The 24,097-nt window shown below is 45.7% G+C and overlaps 1 protein-coding gene across 1 annotated transcript in view; it reads left to right on the top strand.

Annotated features, from left to right (window-relative positions):
- Positions 1–693: 693 nt before the first annotated feature.
- Positions 694–24,097, top strand: part of LOC143950714 (gamma-aminobutyric acid receptor subunit beta-4-like) — a 408,464-nt gene continuing 385,060 nt past the window's right edge. The window contains exon 1 of the mRNA XM_077465189.1: positions 694–822. Within this exon, the coding sequence (XP_077321315.1) occupies positions 725–822 (98 nt within the window). The 5' untranslated portion in view covers positions 694–724. The remainder of the gene's footprint in view (positions 823–24,097) is intronic.

The following is a 24,097-nucleotide window of genomic DNA, read 5'->3' as shown; positions in this document are numbered from 1 at the left end:
CTCTTCCTCCCTCCCTCCCCCCCGCCCCCACCCCCCCCCCCATCCTCCCTCCTTCACTCCTTTATTTTTTTATTTTTTTACCATTTCTGTTTCATTTCATTTCCCCCTCCTGTACGGAAGGGAAAAAAAAGGAGAAGAGGGCAGAGGAGGGGGTGTGAGAGGGGCAAAAGCGAGGAGCGCCCCCCCCCCCTCAAGTCTGGCAACTTAAAAAAAAAAAGAAAAGGAAAAAAAGGGGGGCAGGCGAACTATAAAAGAAGGGGAACCCATTTCGTTTGTGGATCACCTTCCCTTTCCCCCCCCCCTTCCCTTTTTTCACCCGGGTTTGTAGGAGCCACGACAAAAAGGGGAAAAAAAATAATAATTTACGGATGGACGACTAGACGAAGGAAGAAGGAGCAAATAGAGACCGAAGAAAAAGGGCACCCTCCATCCGTCTTCCTGGGCTGAAGACTGGATTCCAATGTTTTTTTTCCTATTGCCAAGGAAAAAGTGGATTAACCTCTCGGTGGACTCTTACCCCATTCCTATCTGCCTTCCATCACCATTTGGGGAGGGCGCAGAGACCCCCTTTTCCTCCAAGGAGATTTCTTTTTCATTTCGACATTTGGATTTTGCATTTTTGGCTTTTTACTGAGGGGGGGTTGCAAGAATTTCAAGACCTCCCCCCCACCCCAATCCCTTCCCCCCCCCCTGTCCAAACCCCCCCCCCCCCACTCTCCACTCCATGGTCCAGGTGGAAATGTTGAGTCTTGGGAAAGAGAGCTGGATTGGAGCAATTCTTTCAGCCTTCACTACCATCTTGCTAGTCTGTTCTGCACAAAGGTAAGGTGGTCGGGATAGGTGGGAGGGGAACTGCAAATGAAGACGATGGTGGTAGTGCACTGGGGGGGGGGGGGGGGGCGTTTTGGAAAAATAGTGATGGTGCAAATGGGCAGCTAAAAACAAAAAACAAAAAAAAATGATGGTGGGAGCTAGAGTTGGCTGATGGAGGGATGCTGCTGATGGAGGGATGCTGCTGATGGAGGGATGCTAATGGAGAAGGTGCTTTGTTCAGGGCAGGCTAGAGGGGAGAGAGGTAGAGATAGGTACGTGAGATGAATAAGAGTTGCTCAGGGAATGCATGAAGGAGAATGGAAGGGATGTGATGGCTTAGGGTAGAAGACCAAGGCTTGTGCTTTTTAAAAAAAAAATCCCCCCCCCCCCCCGCAAAAAAAAAAAAAAGTGTGATGGGTATTTAGAAATGTAGAAAAATGTGCTAGCTGAAAGACAGAATTGGGATTAGCCAATAGAAGGGTACAAGTCAACGTGTAAGGTGAAGAATAACTGTAGAAAATGGTTGCTGAGGCAAGGGAGATGGTGGCTCTGTTGGCTGCAAACATTCTCAAATATATGGCATAGGAATAAAAGAACAGGTGTGGCACAAGGTGTTAATGGAACTATTTAGGTCCGTGAAAAGTCCTTTTATGACCAAAAACCAGCCAACGGTTGGACCTATGAGCAAAATAAGCCATTCCTTAGGAAGATTCTGTTTTAGCATTAGCTCTGTATGGGATGGTGGTGGGACCTTGCATGAAGGGAAGTGTGGCCTTCTTGAAGACACCTACTGATGGGATGCTTAAAAAGATTGGCTTGTATTGGTGAAAAATTCTATGCCACAGAAGCCATGATTAGGTTGTACCTATGAGCAAAATAAGCCATTCCTTGGGAAGATTCTGTTTTAGCATTAGCTCTGTATGGGATGGTGGTGGGACCTTGCGTGAAGGGAAGTGTGGCCTTTTGAAGACACCTACTTATGGGATGCTTAAAAAGATTGGCTGTATTGGTGAAAAAAAGTCTATGCCACAGAAGCCATGATTAGGTTGTACCTATGAGCAAAATAAAGCCCCATACACACTATCAGTTTTTCTGCTGAGTTTTTCCTTCAGGTTTACCAAAACCATGTAGTAGAAGGGCCTGCATGATTGCATACACATTGAAACTCCTAAGGTTTGACCTCATATTATATGGTTTTGGTAAATCTGAAGGAAAAACTCAGCAGAAAAACTGATAGTGTGTATGGGGCTTAAGTCATTCCTTGGGAAGATTCTGTTTTAGCATCATCTCTGTATGGTATGGTGGTGGACCTTGCATGAAGGGAAGCATGGCCTTCTTGAAGACATCTACTGATGGGATGCCTAAAAAGATTGGCTGTATTGGTGAAAAAAAAAATCTATGCCACAGAAGCCATGATTAGTTTGTATATTATAATTAGCCGTGTTTAATGATTAAAGATGATTATTTTTGGCTTTGCTGTGACTATCCTTAGAGCTTAAAGGCCCCATGGTTGTCCAGCCCTCTTTTCTATGGACGCAAGCCAATAGGCTCATAGCTATCGAGCTCTTGAATGTATAGGTGATGAGGGGGCGAAAAGTGTGCCAATCCCCCGACTGAAGCTTCCTGCCAAGTTGGGATGTGTTGGGTTTGGGAATATTTTTGGAAACTTACTTGGGGCTTGTGACATCATGAGCTGATATAGGGATCAAAGGGATCCTTTTCTAAAAACACATTAGCAAGAAGAAGAAAATAAATAAGATATTTATAAAAAAAAAAAGGAATTATAAATAATAGCACACTCTTGCTTTCTCTATAAAAATAAATATGTGATTTTCCTTCATAATTCATTCTGGTTCTAGTGGAAAGGTCCCACGCAAAACTGTCCAGGGCTAAAAGAAGTCAAGAATTCCAACCCTTTGACAATCACTAATATATACAATCACTAAGGGGGATGTTGAGTTATAGTGTATCTAAAGCCAACATTGTTTTGTTTTGGATGGAGTAGTAAGGGGTTAGAACCTCTGTCAGGTTTTTATTGTTGTTTATTTTACCCCTGTTGAGGAGGTTGAGGGCCCATTCACACTTACATTGGCAATGTTTCTGCTCTATGTGCAGTGTGCTGACATGCCGTTCATTGTGCTGTATTACACACATTACACTGCAGCGCACCACAGTGCATATAATGTGTGTTATGGTGTGCTACATTGTTAAAAAAAAAAAATTCTTCATGCTTGATTTTCCATCCATTGTGTTGCATTGGCAACCCATTCATAACAACATGGGGTGCATTAAGGCCTTGTTTACACATGGGTGTACTGCAGCGTACACCTGTACAATGGCTGTGTATGTCTGCTTGGGGATGCACAGGTGTTCTGTGCATCCTCGTGCAAGCAGTCCGATTCATGTCAATTGGGATGCAGCAGGTGCAAGGACACAGCCGCTGCTCCCAATTTACCAGCCACGTGAGCACACTGTCAGCGTTCAAGGCCGTGCACCCATGCACACGGATTTGAAAACGTAGCAGCCACTTTATCCCAATGAACATGCATAGGGATGCACGAAACACCTGTGCATCTGTGCACAGGTGTATGCTGTAGTACACCCATGTGAACGAGGCCCAACACTATGTAACACCACAATACACATACGTGTGAATGGGCCCTCTCTCTATTTGGCCAGGTAACCATTGGCACAGACTGGGGAAAATCCAATATTTTAGGTTATCACCAGAACGGCAAGAGCCTTGAAATCTGTCCAGTGTGGCAACATTTGTTCTGCTATTGGATAGAAGATTTCCTATCACTTCCTGTTCTGTCAACAGGACAGGAAGTGAAATGGAATCTCTCGACTGGGAAAAAAATTGAAAATTGTATCAAATACTTACCGTAATTTTTCTTTCTTGGTGCCAATCCATGGCAGCAATGTACCACATATATGCTGCCATGTTGATGCCAGGAAAATGAAAAACTGTATCATATTTTTATCATAATTTTTCTTTCTTAGTGCCAGTCCATGGCAGCAAAGTACCACATGTATGCTTCCATGTTGGTGCCAGGAAAATGGAAAATTGTATCAAATTCTTACTGTAATTTTTCTTTCCTGATGTCAATCCATGGCAGTAATGTACCACTTATATGCTGCCATGTTGGTGCCAGGAAAATTCTATCAAATTTTTACCATATGGTTTTTTTCTTGGTGCCAACCCATGCTCTCAAAGTACCGCGTGTATTGTATCAAATTTTTATCATAATTTTTCTTTCTTGGTGCCAATCCATTGCAGCAAAGTACCACATATATGCTGCCATGTCGGTGCCAAGAAAATGGAAAATTGTATCAAATTCCTATCATCATTTTTCTTTCCTGGTGCCAATCCATGGTAGTAATGTACCACATGTATGCTGCCATGTTGGTGCCAGGAAAATGGAAATTGTATCAAATTCTTACTGTAATTTTTCTTTCCTGGTGCCAATCCATGGCAACGATGTACCACATATATGCTGCCATGTTGGTGCCAGGAAAATGAAAAATTGTATCAAATTTTTACTGTCATTTTTCTTTCCTGGTGCCAATCCATGGCAGCAAAATACCAAATGTATGCTGCCATGTTGATGCCAGGAAAATGAAAAACTGTATCAAATTTTTATCATCATTTTTCTTTCTTGGTGCCAATCAATGGCAGAAAAGTACCACATGTATGCTGCCATGTAGGAGCCAGGAAAATAGAAAATTGTATCAAATTCCTATCATCATTGTATCAATATTTTACCATAATTTTTCTTTCTTGAGTGCCAACCCATGCCCTCAAAGTACCACATATATTGTATCAAGTTTTTGCCATAATTTTTCTTTCCTGGTGCCAATCCATGGTAGCAATGTACCACATATATGCTGCCATGTTGGTGCCAGGAAAAAAGGAAAATTGTATCAAATACTTACCATCATTTTCCTCTATGGCAGCATACATGAGGCACCAGAAAAAATAAACTTTTTAATCAATCCCTTTCAACTTGTATTTAGATACACAAACAATTATTTACTTATCCTTCCAAAAAATCTGAGCTCTTCGTGAGAATGAAAATACTATACAAAATGATTTTCGACCGAATATATTTGAAGATTCATGAGCTTTATAGGAACATATTATTAGAAGTTGGTATCTTACATTTGTAACCCCATAACATGTATCCAATTTAGGGGAGGACAGAGCTAGTGTGAAGGGGGGGGGGGGCATGATATTAGTGGAGATACAACCCCATAAAGTATCGAAGCGCCAATGGCAATTCTCCGGTGATCCACTGAATTCCAAGTGCCAGCATTTACAGAGCCCATCCAAGCCCAATGAGTAATTCTGCACCAGACTCCAGTCAACCCACATGTTAGGTGAAGATTAATTATGGCCTAGGTTCCTCCAAGGCTTTGCCTACTGATGCATTTCCCCATGCCCTCAAGGCATAGTCATGGAGGTGGGGCTACTTTATTATTCAGACATCAATCACAGTGGGACCCACAGACATGGATACATACTGCACATGTTATAGTTGCCTCGTTCAGACCCATCTTCCGACACCAACATCCTTTGAAGATATCATGTGACAAAATGTTTAAAAGCCATGAAGGCAGTTAATGCTGGATTTCCCTCCTTTTACCATGCATGCTAATCAATGGCCAACCATGGCACATGTAGACCCCCTTTTTTTTGCAGCCCACAGAAATCTACTTCTACCTTAAAAAGGGCCACTTGATGAGTCCCCCCCCCCCCCCCCCAAGGGCCAAGGGTTCCCAATCCTTCCCTTATTAAAGTTTATCTGAAGCCAAAACTTTTGTGGGGCGCTAAAAAGAGTGCTGAGGCATTACAACCTCTGTCAGGTTTTGTGTCACTGTCTGGTGTCCCCCACTGGGGAGATTCAACCCCTCTTTTTGTCCTGTTGACCACCAGTCATCAGAATTAAAAGTGAGAAAAAAAATACAAAAATTTGGAGTTGTCACCAGAAGAGAAATAAACGGTAAATCTTCCAATGGGGAAAGTTGTCAAAAAGGGGCCCATTCACACATAAAATGATTGCGATGTGTTATATTGCACGCATGTCTTGTATTAACATTATGAATGGTCTGCCAATATACCACATTGGATGAAAAAAGGCACATGAGTTGTGTATTTATTTAATGAGGAGCTAAAGGCAAGAATACTTACCTATGCTCCAATGGCCCGACACCAGTGAAGTCCCTGGTTGCCACCAGCATCTTCTCCTCAACTTCCTCCAGGTGGCGATCTTTGGCTTGATTGTCTGGTGCCGGTTGCCAAAATTATGGGGGGGAGGGTCTGGGAAGCTCCTAGATACACAATGAGGGGGTGGCACCACATCCAAATTTAATAAAAAACTCCAAATCAAACTCCAAGTCTATACCAGCATGGACTTTTGAGGTTCCCCAAAATATCATATAGTATAAAATATGGGGGAATACACACCCCTCATACAAATTTATTTATACAAATTTTACAAGTCTTGCGTTACCTCTTGTACAAAGGCACTCAGACTGAGAGAGGTAGGGACAGTAATTTGGGACATTTAGGCATCCTGCATTGAAGTATACTGACAGTAAAACTTCTGATTGTAGGAAAGAGCAGAGGCATGAGTCATGACCTCATCAGTCCATTGCTGCTCCTTTGATGTCCAATCTCATACCCTAGCTGTGTTGCATCACTTACAGAGGTAAAAATCAGGTCAGTGGGCTGATTGTACTGTTAGGTAGAGCTGTGTAAATCTCAGGATGGGATGAACTGAAATACAGGTCCTTTGACAGTGAAGACAGCTCCCATATATGTGTTTCAACTGTGGATTTATCTGTTTCCCTGAAGTTCAGCTTTATGGAAACGTGGATAGTGGGGAAATAATTACATACCACTGTGCATACACGAAATTATTTCTAAAGTCAAAACCATTTCCATATTGGATACAGATATATGGACAAATGGGACATATCCATTGATATCCTGTCCTGTAGACACATCAGGAAATGATGGGAAATCTGTATAGATGGAGACATGTGGACATAGGGACATAAGGGAAATTTCCATTGACATCCTATCCTGTAGACACAATGGGAAATGATGGGAACTCTGTATAGATAGAGACATAAGGGAAATTCCCATTGCCGTCCCGTCCTGTAAACACAATGGGAAATTATGGGAAATCTGTATAGGTAGAGACATTTGGACATAGATACATAAGGGAAATTTCCATTGACATCCAGACCCGTAGACACAACAGGTAATGATGGGAAATCTGTATAGGTTGAGACATATGGACATAGAAACATAAGGGAAATGTTCATTTCCAATCCTGTAGACACAATGGGAAATGATGGGAAATTTATATAGATAGAGACATATGGACATAGAGACATAAGGGAAATTTCCATTGACATCCAGTCCTGTAGACACAATGGGAAATGATGGGAAATCTGTAAAGATAGAGACATATGGACATAGAGACATATGAGAAATTTCCATTGACATCCCGTCCTGTAGACACAATGGGAAATCATGGGAAATCTGTATAGGTAGAGACATATGGACATAGAGATATAAGGGAAATTTCCATTGCCGTCCTGTCCTGTATAGATACAACAGGAAATGATGTGAAATCTGTACCAAGTGAGGGGAATTCCTCTCTTATGCCTTGTACACACGATCGGACATTCCGACAACAAAATCCATGTTTTTTTTTTTCCAACGGATGTTGGCTCAAACTTGTCTTGCATACACACGGTCACACAAAGTTGGTCGGAAATTCCGAATGTCAAGAACGTGGTGATGTACAACACGTAGGACGAGCCGAGAAAAATGAAGTTCAATAGCCAGTGCGGCTCTTCTGCTTGATTCCGAGCATGTGTGGAACTTTGTGTATACACGATCGGAATTTCCGACAACGGATTTTGTCATCGGAAAATTTGAGAACTGGAGCCCAAATTTTGTCCGACAGAAATTCCGATGGAAACTGTCCGATGGAGCCTACACGCGGTAGGAATTTCTGGCAAAAGGCTCCCATCGAACATTTTCCGTCGGAAAATCCGCTCATGTGTATGCGGCATTAGTTTGAGTTTGCACTAGTATTGCAGAATAATCATGCCTCTTTCAGTGTGGTTTTGTAGCATGTTTATGCATGTTATCAATATATTTTTGTCTCAGCCAATGACTAGCAAGATCTGCTGTGACATCATTGTTGCTAGGAGAAAGAGACTGGATGTTAAGCACAAAACTGCACCAATGCATGCCTTTTTGTTCCCTAAGCTCCCGTTGAAATTTATAAAGCTAAAAAGACGCTGTGTAGCATCATAAAAAGCACCTGCACCTCTTAAAATCTCACTGCACTGTGTTGCATTGATGTGAACAGGCACTATAGAGAATGATGGAGTTTCTATTGTCGTGCACGGCAGCATGAGGGCAGAAGCACAACAAATCGCACTGGTATGAAGGAGGGCTTAGAGCAGCTTTCGTCAACCCTTTTTACCCTAAAGGAATCCTTAAAGTCTTACAAAACTCAGGAGCCTGCAGTCACTATATCTGATCTCCCACAGTACGCAGAACATGGAAATGCAATTATTTTAGTAAATATAAACTGTTAAACACCTTTTCTAATCAGCAATATATAGCAGTCTTATTACTTCTGTCAGCGTCTGGTCAAAGCTTGTAGGAGGAGTTATCATTCTACACTGACTGTCCTATGAGGCTGTATGATCCCTGACCCTCTGTCTGGACAGTGCTGATTGGCCCTGCAATACACACCACACTGAGAATGTGCAGAGTGACTACAAGGCTCTGTACTATCAGGAGATGGATTGGGGACTGCAGAAGAAGGGGAAGGTCAGAGAAGACAGGATCAAACAGCCTTTTTACACAATGCAGAGGATTAACCCCTTAGGTTTCACAGTGCATATAACATGCATACTTTACTGCATATACAGACTGATTTTACTGTTGTGGGTTTGGCAACACTTTAAAGTCATTGTCAGGTCTTGGGGAACCCCCGCTAAAACCAGTTCACTGAAGGTCAGTGGGAAATGTACATTGGGGGTCAGTTGGAACAATTGTCGCTGGCTCTGCTCTGGCCAATGGCGCCGGCTATGGAACTAAGCAGGCACTATTATTGGGAGGCCAATTGGCTGTCAGTCAAAGAATCCTTAGTTGCCTCTGCAAGAACTCAAGGGCACCATGGAACCCTGGTTGGCAATAGGAAATGGCTGGGAGCCTTCCGATGGGGCCACCTATTGCCCTGGCCAATCGTAGGTGTCCCCGTTGAGAGGTTTCCAGTCACTTCCTGTTTTGGTGACTGTAAAATGTTGGCTTTCCCATCACTATCTGGTGGCAAAGTCCACAGGACAAAAATAAACAGTAAGTCTCCATGGTGGGCACACATGTAGTAGTAAAGGGCCAACATGGATTGTAATGATTCCATAACACTTCTTAAACTTAGATACATTTTAAACGTGTCTCTAACGTAAAATATTGTATGAAACTATAGATTGTTACAAACAAAATATACCAAAGTAAGATGCTCACTCCTGGTATAAATTATACAACCACAAGCACCTTTACTTAAAGCGGAGGTCCACCCTAAAGTGGACCTTCCGCTCATTGGAACCCTCCCCCCCTCCGGCGCCACAATTGGCACCTTTCAGGGGGGAGGGGGGTGCAGGTACCTGTACAGTACAGGTATCTGCACCCACTTCCGGGATGGCTCTCTGCGGAAAGGGGCGTAGATTCCGCCCCTTTCCGAAAGTCCCCCGCTGCCTGCTGGGAAACACACAGATCCCAGAGGCAGCGGGTCCATCCTTATTGCGCAGCGCGACTCACGCATGCGCAGTAGGGAACCGGGAAATGAAGCAGAAAGGCTCCACTTCCTGATTCCCATACCCAAGATGGCGGCGGCAGCACCCGAGAGACGATCGAGAGATCGGCTTCGGGTGCCGACATCGCGGGCGCGCTGGGCGGGTAAGTGTCCTTATTTTAAAAGTCAGCAGCTGCAGTATTTGTAGCTGCTGGCTTTTAAAAAAAAAAAAATGGCGGAACTCCGGGTCGACTCACGCTTTAATAGTAGAGAGCCATAAAAAAAAATACACTATATAGCAAAAAGTTTGTGGACTCCTGACCATCACCACACCTATATGAGCTCGACATTTCATTCTCTGCTCTTTCGGAAGGGCCTTCTGCAAGATTTTGGAATATGTCTGTGGGAATTTGTGCCCATTTAGTCAAAATAAACATTGATGAGGTCAGGTACTGATGTTGGATGACAAGACCTGGCCCTCAATTGGCTTTCCAATTAACCCCAATGGTGTTCTGTAGGGTTGAGGTCATGGCTCTGTGCAAGCCACTTGAGTTACTCCACACCAAACTGGTCAAACCATGTCTTTATGAAGTTGGCTTGATGCACATGCTGGAATAGAAAACGGGTCTTTCCCAAACTGTTGGAAGTGCATAATTGTCTAAAGCAGCCTTCTACAAACATTTTAACACATAGGAAACCTTAAAAATACCTTTCAGGTACCCCTGCCAATAATTACTATATCTACAGCGCACGATACATTAGTGTGTTCATCATTGGGAAGAATGCCCCTTACATTGGTGGTTATAGGGAAGAATGCTCCTTACATTGGTGGTCAGTGGAAAGAATGTCCCTTACACTGGTGGTCAGTGGGAAGAATACCCCTTACATTGGGTGGTTAGAGGTAAGAATGTTCCTTACATTGGAGGTCAGTGCGAAGAATGTTCTTTACATTGGAGGTCAGTGCGAAGAATGTTCCTTACATTGGAGGTCAGTGGGAAGAATGATCCTTTCATTGGTGGGCAGCAGAAGGAAGGTCTCCTTTACATTTATGCTCAGTGGGAAAAATGCCCCTTATATTGGTGGTCAGTGGGAAGAAGGTTCCTTACATTGGTAGTCAGTGGGAGGAATGTCACTTACATTGGTGGTCAGCGGAAAGAATGTTCCTTTCATCGCTGGGCAGTGGAAGGAATGTTCCTTACATTGGTGGACAGTGGGGAGAATGCTCCTTACATTGGTGGTCAGTAGGAAGAACGTTCCTTACATTGGAGGTTCGTGGGAAGAATGTTCCTTACATTGGTGATCAGTGGGAAGAATGTTCCTTACATTGGTGATCAGTGAGAAGAATGTTCCTTACATTGGTGATCAGTGGGAAGAATGTTCCTTACATTGGTGATCAGTGGGAAGAATGTTCCTTACATTGGTGGCCAGTGGGAAGAATGTTCCTTACACTGGTGGCCAGTGGGAAGAAATCTCCTTACATTGGTGGCCAGTGGGAAGAAATCTCCTTACATTGGTGGCCAGTGGGAAGAAATCTCCTTACATTGGTGGCCAGAGGGAAGAATGCCCCTTACATTGGTGGTCAGTGGGAAGAATGTCCCTTACATTGGTGGTTGGTGGGAAGAATGCCCCTTACATTGGTGGTCAGTGGTTATATAACTGAGAGTCAGAAGTTGCTCTTTGTTCAGGAAACCCTAAGAAACCTTTGGATTAACCTTAGTATTTATAGCTCGTTCACATCAGGGGCTGCATGGCAGCTGGTGTGTGCTGTGATGGGAGCAGTGCTGATGCATTGTAATGACGCCTTTTTTAAACTTTATTAAAACAACACAAAATTACACTTCTTTCTTCTTTTTTCACTGCAATGCATTCTAATGTAGCACAATGCAACATGTTGCGCTTAAAAAAAAAAAAAGTGTGTCTTACTTTTTTTAGCGCACACCACTGCAGAGCTGTGATCTGAACTGGACTGATAGAACTTTAGCCAAATTGTCTGGTCTTCTTGTCTTTACAGTGTGTCTTCGTTGGGCAACACTGTCCAATGCAACACTACAGGGCTGGTAAAGGAATTTAAGATTTACATCTACTTCAAAAAAAAAAAAGAAAGTCTTTTCACTATATAATGAATTTGTACACCTGGTCCATTAAATTATAAATTTTAATTTGAAAAATGTTGGCAGTCATCAAGGCTATCTGTCTCTGTATTCTTCCTGTAAATCCCGGGCACATTCCATAAGGAGATGGTACCACAGTCCCTGTTTCTCTCAATACTGATTGCCTCTTGGGTCTGAAATTAGCTGACCCTCCTCCCTCCTCTATTCCTTTGTCATCTTGTGATTTGATTTACATGAACATGGAAAGCAAAGCATTACATTTTTTGTTATAGGATGAGAAACAGTAAGCCCTAATGCTTACTTCATTAATCCCACAGATTATTAAACAAACCGGTTTATATCTGAAAATACAGACTAGTCCTTGTGCGCACTCACATTGCGCAATATAATCCATCATCTCTAAGAAATGCAAAAAATGTAACATATATATAACTACACAAGCCATATGGTATTGCAATGTTTTTTTTTTCTTAATTGTTATGCTATTTTAATCCACATTTTTCTAATTTAATCTACATATTGTGTGTATCTATCTATCTATCTATCTATCTATCTATCTATCTATCTATCTATCTATATATATATATCTATATATATATATATATATATATATATATATATATATATATATATATATAGCTCAAACATCAATCCTGTGCAATGCATACTGTTGTGCATTGTGGTGCATTTGAGGGTCATTAAAAATGTGCGACTGAGGCCGCGTACACACGCGCGGACTGTTTGCCCAACCTTGTTCGTCAAACAGTTTCGGCAAACAGTCCGCTCAAAATTTGCATGAGCGGACTTGCCCACACACGAGCGGACTGTTTCAGCGAACTGTTTGCCAAACAGTTCGCTCAACTTTTGAAATGAACGGACTCGCCCACGTAAGGAGGAGGCAAATCCGCCCATTTCGAGCGCGTGTACAGGTAGGCGGGGCCCGCGAAGGAGACGTCGCGGGCTCCGCCGCCTGGAATGGGCTTAAAGGGGAACCCCAACGCCGAAAAAAATCGGCGTGGGGGTTCCCCCAAAGTCCACACCAGACCCTTGTCCGAGCACGCTACCCGGCCGGCCAGGAAAGGGGGGCGAGCGAGCGCGCCCCCCCTCCTGAGCCGTACCAGGCCGCGTGCCCTCAACATGGGGGGGTGCCTTGGGGAAGGGGGGGCCGCGCGGCCCCCCCACCCCAAAGCACCTTGTCCCCATGTTGATGAGGACAAGGGCCTCTTCCTGACAACCCTGGCCGTTGGTTGTCGGGGTCTGCGGGCGGGGGGCTTATCGGAATCCGGGAGCCCCCTTTAAGAAGGGGGCCCCCGGATACCGGCCCCCCACCCTATGTGAATGAGTATGGGGTACAATGTACCCCTACCCATTCACCTGTGAAATAAAGTACAAAAAAAAACACAACACAGGGAAAAAATATTTTATTGCACAGCTCCGGGGGTCTTCCGTCTTCGGGGGTCTTCTCGCCGGACTCCTCCGCTATCTGTGTGTAGCTCTTTTACTAGCGGAGGAGTCCGGCTTTCTTCCTCCCCGCCGCCGGCCTCTTCTCCCGACTTCGGGGGTCTTGTCCCCCTCTTCGGTTCTTCTGCCGGGCCACCGCGCCTTCTTGTAGCTCTTTTGCAGGCGGTGGCCCGGTCTTCTGTCGCCGCTGCCTTCCGTTCTTCTGTCGCCGCCTTCGGTTCTTCTGCCGGGCCACCGCGCCTTCTTGTAGCTCTTTTACAGGCGGTGGCCCGGTCTTCTGTCGCCGCTGTCGTCGCCGCTGTCGTCGCCGCTGTCGTCGCCGCCGCCTTCCGTTCTTGTTCTTCTTGTTGTTCTTCTTCTTCTCCTGGAGATGTTGACTCGACGAGCTCTCCGGCCGGAATGCCAGAGCCGCGCTGTGTGGTCACTTATATAGTGACAATGGGGCGGTGTCACATGGTATATGTCACATGGTGACCCCGCCCCCTTACGATGTCATAGTCCCCATGTGACATCAACCCATGTGACCAACCCATGTGACATATACCATGTGACACCGCCCCAGTGTCACTATATAAGTGACCGCACAGCGCGGCTCTGGCATTCCGGCCGGAGAGCTCGTCGAGTCAACATCTCCAGGAGAAGAAGAAGAAGAACAAGAAGAAGAACAAGAACGGAAGGCGGCGGCGACGACAGCGGCGACGACAGCGGCGACAGAAGACCGGGCCACCGCCTGTAAAAGAGCTACAAGAAGGCGCGGTGGCCCGGCAGAAGAACCGAAGGCGGCGACAGAAGAACGGAAGGCAGCGGCGACAGAAGACCGGGCCACCGCCTGCAAAAGAGCTACAAGAAGGCGCGGTGGCCCGGCAGAAGAACCGAAGAGGGGGACAAGACCCCCGAAGTCGGGAGAAGAGGCCGGCGGCGGGGAGGAAGAAAGCCGGACTCCTCCGCTAGTAAAAGAGCTACACACAGATAGCGGAGGAGTCCGGCGAGAAGACCCCCGAAGACGGAAGACCCCCGGAGCTGTGCAATAAAATATTTTTTCCCTGTGTTGTGTTTTTTTTTGTACTTTATTTCACAGGTGAATGGGTAGGGGTACATTGTACCCCATACTCATTCACATAGGGTGGGGGGCCGGTATCCGGGGGCCCCCTTCTTAAAGGGGGCTCCCGGATTCCGATAAGCCCCCCGCCCGCAGACCCCGACAACCAACGGCCAGGGTTGTCGGGAAGAGGCCCTTGTCCTCATCAACATGGGGACAAGGTGCTTTGGGGTGGGGGGGCCGCGCGGCCCCCCCTTCCCCAAGGCACCCCCCCATGTTGAGGGCACGCGGCCTGGTACGGCTCAGGAGGGGGGGCGCACTCGCTCGCCCCCCTTTCCTGGCCGGCCGGGTAGCGTGCTCGGACAAGGGTCTGGTGTGGACTTTGGGGGAACCCCCACGCCGATTTTTTTCGGCGTTGGGGTTCCCCTTTAAGCCCATTCCAGGCGGCGGAGCCCGCGACGTCTCCCTCGCGGGCCCCGCCTACCTGTACACGCGCTCGAAATGGGCGGACTTTCCGAGCGGGAACAGTTTGCTCATTTCGAAAGTAGCCTACACACGGGCGGACTGTTCGCTCAAACACAGTTTCAGCGGACAGTTTTTCGGAATTTCCGAAAGACTTTGTCCGTCCAACTGTCCGCTGAAACTGTCCGCTGAAAGCCCACACACGGGCGGACTGTCCGCCCAAACACTGTTCAGCGGACAAGGTTGGGCGAACAGTCCGCCCGTGTGTACGCGGCCTGAGTGTTATTAGTTCCTCTTCGAAACTGCAATGGTAGCAAACGGGTGTTCACATGCCGTGGTTGTGATGCTTCACTTTGCACCCCTTTTAAAGATTATCTAATATATCATGATTGTTGGATGGCAATATGGCTATAAAAACAATCCACTCATCTGAAAAGGTTGTCTTATACCCCATACACACTATCAGATTTTCTGCTGAGCTTTTCCTTCAGATTTACCAAAACTATGTAGTAGAAGGGCCTGCCTGATTGCATACACATTGAAAGTCCTAAGGTTTGACCTCATATTATATGGTTTTGGTAAATCTGAAGGAAAAACTCAGCAGAAAATCAGATAGTGTGTATGGGGCATTATGGATTTTGAAGTGTGCCTATGGAAACTTGTGACCATTAGACAGCTTTCACAGAAAACAGCTCATAGCGTGGGCGGTAAACAAAAATAGCGTAATTTTACCGTGGGATTTGCATCACATTTTCGGCCGCTAGCGGGGAGCTTTTACCCCCTGCTAGCGGCCAAGAAAGGTTTAAAACCGCCCGCAATATGCCGCAATAGTGGCGTTTTGCCGGCGGTATTGCAGTGCTGCCCCATTGATTTCAATGGGGATCAGCAGTGGAGGAGCGGTAAACACACTGCTCCTAAGAAGCTGCTGGCAGGACTTTTCCTGACGTCTTGCCAGTGCACCACTCCAGTGTGAAAGACCCTGGGCTTTACAATGGAGACAATGGAGCAGCAGTTTGAGGGCGGATTGCAGGCGCTATTTCTAACACCATAGCGCCTGCAAAACGCCCTCGGTGTGAAAAGGGTCTTTGTGAGGACAGTAGGGATGAGCTTCGTGTTCGAGTCGAACGTACGTTCGACTCGAACATTGGCTGTTCGGCCGTTCGGCGAATTCTGAACGTTTGGGCCGTTCGCGTCAAAATTTGAGTGGCGCGCGCGGACCACAATGCACTGCGGTGGCGCAGTGCATTGCTGGCTCATGATTGGCCAAGCATGCACTGTGACCCCGCATGCTTGGCCAATCGCAGCGCCAGCAGCGAGGAGAGCCATGATTGGCCACGGGCGTCCTGCCTGTGGCCAATCATAGCTCAGGCTGTGTAGTGCACGCCCCACACTATATAAGGCCGCCTTTGAGGCGGCCTCGTGTAGTGTGTTAGCATCTGAAGCAGTGGGTGTTCTGTGTACCTTCAACACAGTACACACCAATCGTTTTTGGCTGATTTCCTATCTTGCTGCTGTGTAGTGGTTGTTGTCTGTGCCCTGACCGCAGTATACACCACTATATTCACCTCACCTATATAGCTAGTGATCTAGCTTTAACCACTTAACAACTGCCCATTGCCGATTAACGGCTTCAGGGTGGTTGTTTAACTCTGAGAGGCCGTTAATTAACGGCCTTCCAGAATTCTGCTCTCGCGCGCCCCCTGGGGAGCGCACTCGAGAGCATCCGTGACCGCCGGGTCCACAGGACCCGGCGCATCACGGTAAACGGCCGCTCGTCGCGGCCGTTTACCACGTGATCGCTCCGTCAAATGACGGAGTGATCACTTGTAAACAAACCGGCGTCATGTTATGACGCCGGTTCCTCCCTCCCCTCTCTGTACCGATCGGTACAGCGGAGGGGAAAGAGATCGGTGTCAGCAGCGATGTGGGCTGCATCTGCAGTGTCCACATCGCTGCTCACCGAATTTAACCCCTCAATTCCCTGCCAATACCAGTGCATACTCTGCAGTACCCTGCCATTACTCTGCAGTACCCCGCCATTACTCTGCAGTGCAGTACCCTGCCATTACTCTGCAGTACCCCCATTACTCTGCAGTACCCCCCAATACTCTGCAGTACCCCCCAATACTCTGCAGTACCCGCCATTACTCTGCAGTACCCCGCCATTACTCTGCAGTGCAGTACCCTGCCATTACTCTGGAGTACCCTGCCATTACTCTGCAGTACCCCCCAGTACTCTGCAGTAACCCCCATTACTCTGCAGTACCCTACCATTACTCTGGAGTACCCACCAATACTCTGCAGTACCCTGCTATTACTCTGTAGTACCCCGCCAATACCCCGCCAATACTCTGCAATACCCTGCCATAAATTGCCATACCCAGCCATACTCGGAGATACCCAGCCATACTCGGTGATACCCTGAAATACCCAGCCATAGACGCCCCCCACCCCTCACCGCCCTCCGGTGCTTCTACCAACTCGCCAGTACGATCAAAGCCAGAATCTTTTTTTTATTTTTTATTTCAGGCTTCCCAGCCTAGAGGTGAGATGTGGGGTCATATTGACCCCCAGATTTCACTGTAAAGAGGACCTGTCACCCCATATTCTTATTACAAGGGATGTTTACATTCCTTGTAATAGGAATAAAAGTGATCAAAAATATATTTTTGGGGAAAAAAATGTCAAACTAAAATAAATAAAGTAAAATGAACAATAAAAAAAAAAAATTTTTTTAAAGCGCCCATGTCCCCATGTGCTCGCATGCAGAAGCGAACGCATGCGTAAGCCCCGCCCACATATGAAAACGGTGTTCAAACCACACATGTGAGGTATCGCCGAGAACGTTAGAGCGAGAGCAATAATTCTAGTCCTAGACCTCCTCTGCAACTCAAAACATGTAACCAGTAAAAAAAAATTTAAGCGTCGCCTATGGGGATTTTTTAAGTAGCGACGTTTAGCGCCATTCCACGGGCATGTGCAATTTTGAAGAGTGACATGTTTGATATCTATTTACTCAGCATAACTTCATCTTTCACTTTATGCAAACATTGGGCTAACTTTACTGTTTTTTTTGTTTGTTTTTTAAGCACAAAACTGTTTTTTCCCCCCAAAAAACGCGTTTGAAAAATTGCTGTGCAAATACCGTGTGAGATAAAAATTTGCAACGACCACCATTGTATTCTCCAGGGTCTTTTGGTATGCATATGCTGTGTGTGTGAAATAACCTGATAATATGACAATTTTGTGGAAAAAAAAGGAAATAGGCCGTCAGTACTTCAGGTGTGATCAATTTTCAGATATTGGCACCATAGCTTGTGGACTCTATAACTTTCACAAAGACCAAATAATATCCACCAATTTGTACTTATTTTTACCAAAGATATGTAGTAGTATGAATTTTGGGCAAAATTTATGAAGAAAAAATTACTAATCTGCTTAATTTTATAACAGAAACGAAGAAAAATTCATTTTTTCGCAGAATTTTCGGTCTTTTTTCTTTTATAGCACAAAAAATAAAAAACTGAGAGGTGATTAAATACCACCAAAAGAAAGCTCTATTTGTGTGAAAAAAAGGACAAACATTTCCTATAGGTCCAGTGTTGCATGACTGAGTAATTGTCATTCAAAATGTGAGGGCACCGAAAGCTGAAAATTGGTCTGGTTATTAAGGGTGTTTAAGTGCCCAGTGGTCAAGTGGTTAATAATAGAGCTTGCAGTCAGTAGTGTTAGGAGATAGTGCGTGCTGTCTGCGTGCTCTGTACCCAGTACATACCGCTATAATATAGGGCAGGCCCCTACTTTCAAACATCCAACTTACAAACATCTCCTACTTGCAAACGGAAGGAGACAGCAGCAAGTGAGATGAAAAAAGATGAACGACAAAACAAATTATACAGGGGTGATAACCCTTCCCTATGTTTTTCAAAAAGCTTAAAAATAGTTTGTTTGACTGGAGCTACACTTTAAAAATGTACCGGTTGAAAATTACAAACAGATTCAACTTAACACAACAAACCTACACAGTCCCTGTCTTGTTTGCACCGCCTGTATACTGCTGTTCTGAGTATATAGGGCCTGGGGGCCACACGCATTTCCTTTTTTTAATATGGGTACGGGGTTCCCCTTAATATGCGTACAAGACCCAAATAGGCTGGTAATGGGCAGGGAGGGCTACCCATGCCATTTTTCTGAATGATTTTCAACCATATTGCAGGAACCAGATATAACATTAAAACCGCAAGCAGTTTTAAATGGTGTTATTTCCGTTTAATGTCATTTTGTGCAGGGACTGTTCCAAACACGGGAAACACGTGGCACTTCACAGGCATACTACAGACACTCCCCAGGCACCATATTTAAAGGAATATTTCACCTTTTTTTTCCACTTTAATCGTCATTAAAATCAGTGCTCCCGACAAAACGGCAGTTTTTAAAACTTTTTTTTGCAGTGACCCATGTCCCCTGAGGCAGGTCCCCAAACCCTTTTTAGGACAGTATCTTGCATATTAGCCGTTAAAATTAGCACTTTCCATTTCGAACGTTCGAGTCCCATAGACTTCAATGGGGTTCTAACGTTCGTTTCGAACGAGGGGGTCGTTCGCAAGTTCTGGTGCGAACCGAACCGGGGGGTGTTCGGCTCATCCCTAGAGGACAGGTACTGATCTGTTGGATGAGAAGACCTGGCTTACAATACCCATTCCCATTCAGTAGGGTTAAGGTCAGGTGCTGATTTTTGATAAGAAGACCTGATTGCAGAGGTGTTCATTAGAGTTGAGTTCAGGGACTGATTTTGGATGAGAAGACCTGATCCCAGAGGTGTTCATTAGAGTTGAGTTCAGGTACTGATTTTGGATGAGAAGACCTGATCCCAGAGGTGTTCATTAGGGCTGAGTTCAGGTACTGATTTTGGATGAGAAGACCTGATCATAGAGGTGTTCATTAGGGCAGAGTTCAGGTACTGATGTTGAATGGGAAGACCTAGTCACAAAAGAGTTCAGTAGGGTTGAGGTCAGCTACTAATTTTGGATGAAATACTGTGACTTCCAGCACTAATAGGTCTTCTGCAGTAAAAAGCGACAAGGACATCAGTGTTTCAAGACTAGGTGGATGCTGACTTCCTTGGATGGGGTAATCCAATACAGACCATAAAAACAAAACAAAAGGAAGGCGCGCTCACCTAGTGCATTACCAGAGACATTTCATAAATATTAAAAGTGTTTAAAAGTGGATACTCACAGAGAGGCAACTCTCAATGAGCCATACAGATACATAAAGTAGTAAGGTGCGGACACAGCAAGGGGTGAAAGCTGACGTGTATCGAGGGCGTTCCCCTTTCCTCAGAGCTAAGCTGATTTTGGACTTGGTCCCAAAAGTATTCAGTAGGGTTGAGGTCAGGTACTGATTTTGGATGCGAAGATCTGATCTCAAAAGTGTTCAGTTGGTTTTGAGGTCAGGTACTGATGTTGGATGGGAAGACCTGGTCCCAAAAGCATTCCGTAGGGTTGAGGTCAGGTACTGATTTTGGATGAGAAGACCTGGCCCCAAAAGTGTTCTTTGGGGTTGAGGTCAGGTACTAATTTTGGATGAAATACAAGAAAAATAGTCACTTCCAGCACTAAAAGGTCTTCTGTAGAAAAAAGTGGGGCACAGAGGGGCAACTCTCAATCAGTCATACAGATACACAAAGTAGTAAGGTGCGGACACAGCAAGGGGGGAAAGCTGACGCGTATCGGGGGCGTTCCCCCTTCCTCAGAGCTAAGCTGATTTTGGATGAAAAGACCTGGTCCCAAAAATGTTCAATAGGGTTGAGGTCAGGTACTGATTATGGATGAGAGGATCTGATCCCAAAAGTATTCAGTAGGGTTGAGGGCAGGTAATGATATTGGATGTGAAGATCTGAACCAAAAAGTGCTCAGTAGGGTTGAGTTCAGGTACTGATTTTGGATGAGAAGGTCTGATCCCAAAGGTGTTCAGTAGGGTTGAGGTCAAGTACTTATTTTGGATGAGAAGATCTGATCCCAAAAGTGTTTAGTAGGGTTAAGGTCAGGCACTGATTTTGGATAAGAAGACCAGATCCCAAAGGTGTTCATTAGAGTTGAGGTCAGGTACTAATGTTGAATGAGAAGACCTGGTTCACCGTCAGTGTTCCAATTCTCCCAAAAAGTGTTCTGTAGCATTGAGGTCAGGACTCTGAAGGCCACTCAAGTTCCTCCACACCAAACTGATGAAACCATGTCTTGCTTTGTAAATAGGAGTACAGTCATGCTGGAACAAAAAGAGTCTTCACCAATAGTGATGGCCGAACGGTTCGCCCGGCGGTCGTTTCGCGGCGAATTTCCGACTTTCGCCGTCCGCGGGTTCGAACGCCTTTTTCCGTCGTTCGCCCCGGCGGACTTACGTGTTTAATGTATACAAGAACTTTAACCTTTCGTGACACGTTTATCATGTGTTACAGGACAACCAATTGAGACATGACAGCTCATGGACACTTGGACATTCCCCCTAACCTATAAATACACCCGATCCGGTGGCCATTTTACATTCTTTCTTCTGTCACTGTAGGGAAAGGATCCTGTGTGGAGTAGGGACAGAGAAAACGCTAGCTATTTGGTACACAAAAGTTCTTTTCAGGACTGGTATAGGTGTTAGGTCAGCAGCCTGAGTTTCTTTTGTCAGTTTAGATAAAGGGACAGAGCGCTGTATGCTGCTATTTTAGGGACAGCTCAGCCAGATTAGTCTTTCTTCATCATCATCATCATCATCATCATTAGCTGTTACTATCAGGTCCACAAAAGAGCTGTTCCAGCTAATCGTTCCAGCCTACTCTTTTTTGCCAATTTGTATAGGGACAGGCAGGAAGCAGTGTGTCAGGCAGTGAGGATAATTTTAAAGACTTGCTGTTACTATTAGTTCCACAAAGGTTCTTTTCAGGACTGGTATCAGTGGTACGGTAATAGGCTTGTACACGTATAATATTCTTTCTTCCAAATATAGAAAGAATATTATACTTGACTGCTGCCCTTCTGCTGCAGTCTGCTAATCATTCACAACTCACTTGTTCCACAAAGCTCTTTATCAGGACTGGTAACTTGGTCTGTCTAGGGTGCTACGGTACATAGGCTTGGGTGCGGTACAGTCTGCTGTTCTGTAAGGACCGCTATCGGTCCACAATACATAGGGTTGCCGTGCACTACTGCTGACCGCTGCCCTATACTGCAGCAGTCCTTCATTGGTATAGGGACTGACGTACAGTCTGCTAATCACTAACACACAACCTGCTTGGTCCACAAAAGTTCTTATAAGGACTGGTAACTTGGTATAGGGTGCTACGGTACATAGGCCTGAGTGCGTTACAGTCTGCTGTTCTGTAAGGACCGCTATCGGTCCACAATACATAGGGTTGCCGTGCACTACTGCTGACCGCTGCCCTATACTGCAGCAGTCCTTCAGCGGTATAGGGACTGACGCACAGTCTGCTAAACACTAACACACAACCTGCTTGGTCCACAAAAGTTTTTATAAGGACTGGTAACTTGGTATAGGGTGCTACGGTACATAGGCCTGAGTGCAGTACAGTCTGCTGTTCTGTAAGGACCGCTATCGGTCCACAATACATAGGGTTGCCGTGCACTACTGCTGACCGCTGCCCTATACTGCAGCAGTCCTTCATTGGTATAGGGACTGACGTACAGTCTGCTAATCACTAACACACAACCTGCTTGGTCCACAAAAGTTCTTATAAGGACTGGTAACTTGGTATAGGGTGCTACGGTACATAGGCCTGAGTGCGTTACAGTCTGCTGTTCTGTAAGGACCGCTATCGGTCCACAATACATAGGGTTGACGTGCACCACTGCTGACCGCTGCCCTATACTGCAGCAGTCCTTCAGCGGTATAGGGACTGACGTACAGTCTGCTAAACACTAATACACAACCTGCTTGGTCCACAAAAGTTCTTATAAGGACTGGTAACTTGGTATAGGGTGCTACGGTACATAGGCTTGAGTGCGGTACAGTCTGCTGTTCTGTAAGGACCGCTATCGGTCCACAATAGATAGGGTTGACGTGCACCACTGCTGACCGCTGCCCTATACTGCAGCAGTCCTTCAGCGGTATAGGGACTGACGCACAGTCTGCTAAACACTAACACACAACCTGCTTGGTCCACAAAAGTTTTTATAAGGACTGGTAACTTGGTATAGGGTGCTACGGTACATAGGCCTGAGTGCGTTACAGTCTGCTGTTCTGTAAGGACCGCTATCGGTCCACAATACATAGGGTTGCCGTGCACTACTGCTGACCGCTGCCCTATACTGCAGCAGTCCTTCATTGGTATAGGGACTGACGTACAGTCTGCTAATCACTAACACACAACCTGCTTGGTCCACAAAAGTTCTTATAAGGACTGGTAACTTGGTATAGGGTGCTACGGTACATAGGCCTGAGTGCGTTACAGTCTGCTGTTCTGTAAGGACCGCTATCGGTCCACAATACATAGGGTTGACGTGCACCACTGCTGACCGCTGCCCTATACTGCAGCAGTCCTTCAGCGGTATAGGGACTGACGTACAGTCTGCTAAACACTAATACACAACCTGCTTGGTCCACAAAAGTTCTTATAAGGACTGGTAACTTGGTATAGGGTGCTACGGTACATAGGCTTGAGTGCGGTACAGTCTGCTGTTCTGTAAGGACCGCTATCGGTCCACAATACATAGGGTTGCCGTGCACTACTGCTGACCGCTGCCCTATACTGCAGCAGTCCTTCATTGGTATAGGGACTGACGTACAGTCTGCTAATCACTAACACACAACCTGCTTGTTCCACAAAAGTTCTTATAAGGACTGGTAACTTGGTATAGGGTGCTACGGTACATAGGCTTGAGTGCGGTACAGTCTGCTGTTCTGTAAGGACCGCTATCGGTCCACAATAGATAGGGTTGACGTGCACCACTGCTGACCGCTGCCCTATACTGCAGCAGTCCTTCAGCGGTATAGGGACTGACGTACAGTCTGCTAAACACTAATACACAACCTGCTTGGTCCACAAAAGTTCTTATAAGGACTGGTAACTTGGTATAGGGTGCTACGGTACATAGGCTTGAGTGCGGTACAGTCTGCTGTTCTGTAAGGACCGCTATCGGTCCACAATAGATAGGGTTGACGTGCACCACTGCTGACCGCTGCCCTATACTGCAGCAGTCCTTCAGCGGTATAGGGACTGACGTACAGTCTGCTAAACACTAATACACAACCTGCTTGGTCCACAAAAGTTCTTATAAGGACTGGTAACTTGGTATAGGGTGCTACGGTACATAGGCTTGAGTGCGGTACAGTCTGCTGTTCTGTAAGGACCGCTATCGGTCCACAATAGATAGGGT

This window comes from Lithobates pipiens, unplaced genomic scaffold, assembly GCF_037356315.1.
Source record: "Lithobates pipiens isolate NorthernLeopardFrog02 unplaced genomic scaffold, aLitPip1_a1.2 Scaffold_1, whole genome shotgun sequence".
Lineage (NCBI taxonomy): Eukaryota > Metazoa > Chordata > Amphibia > Anura > Ranidae > Lithobates > Lithobates pipiens.
Note: the sequence above shows the minus strand (reverse complement) of the source record. Positions and strands in the feature narration are given on the sequence as shown.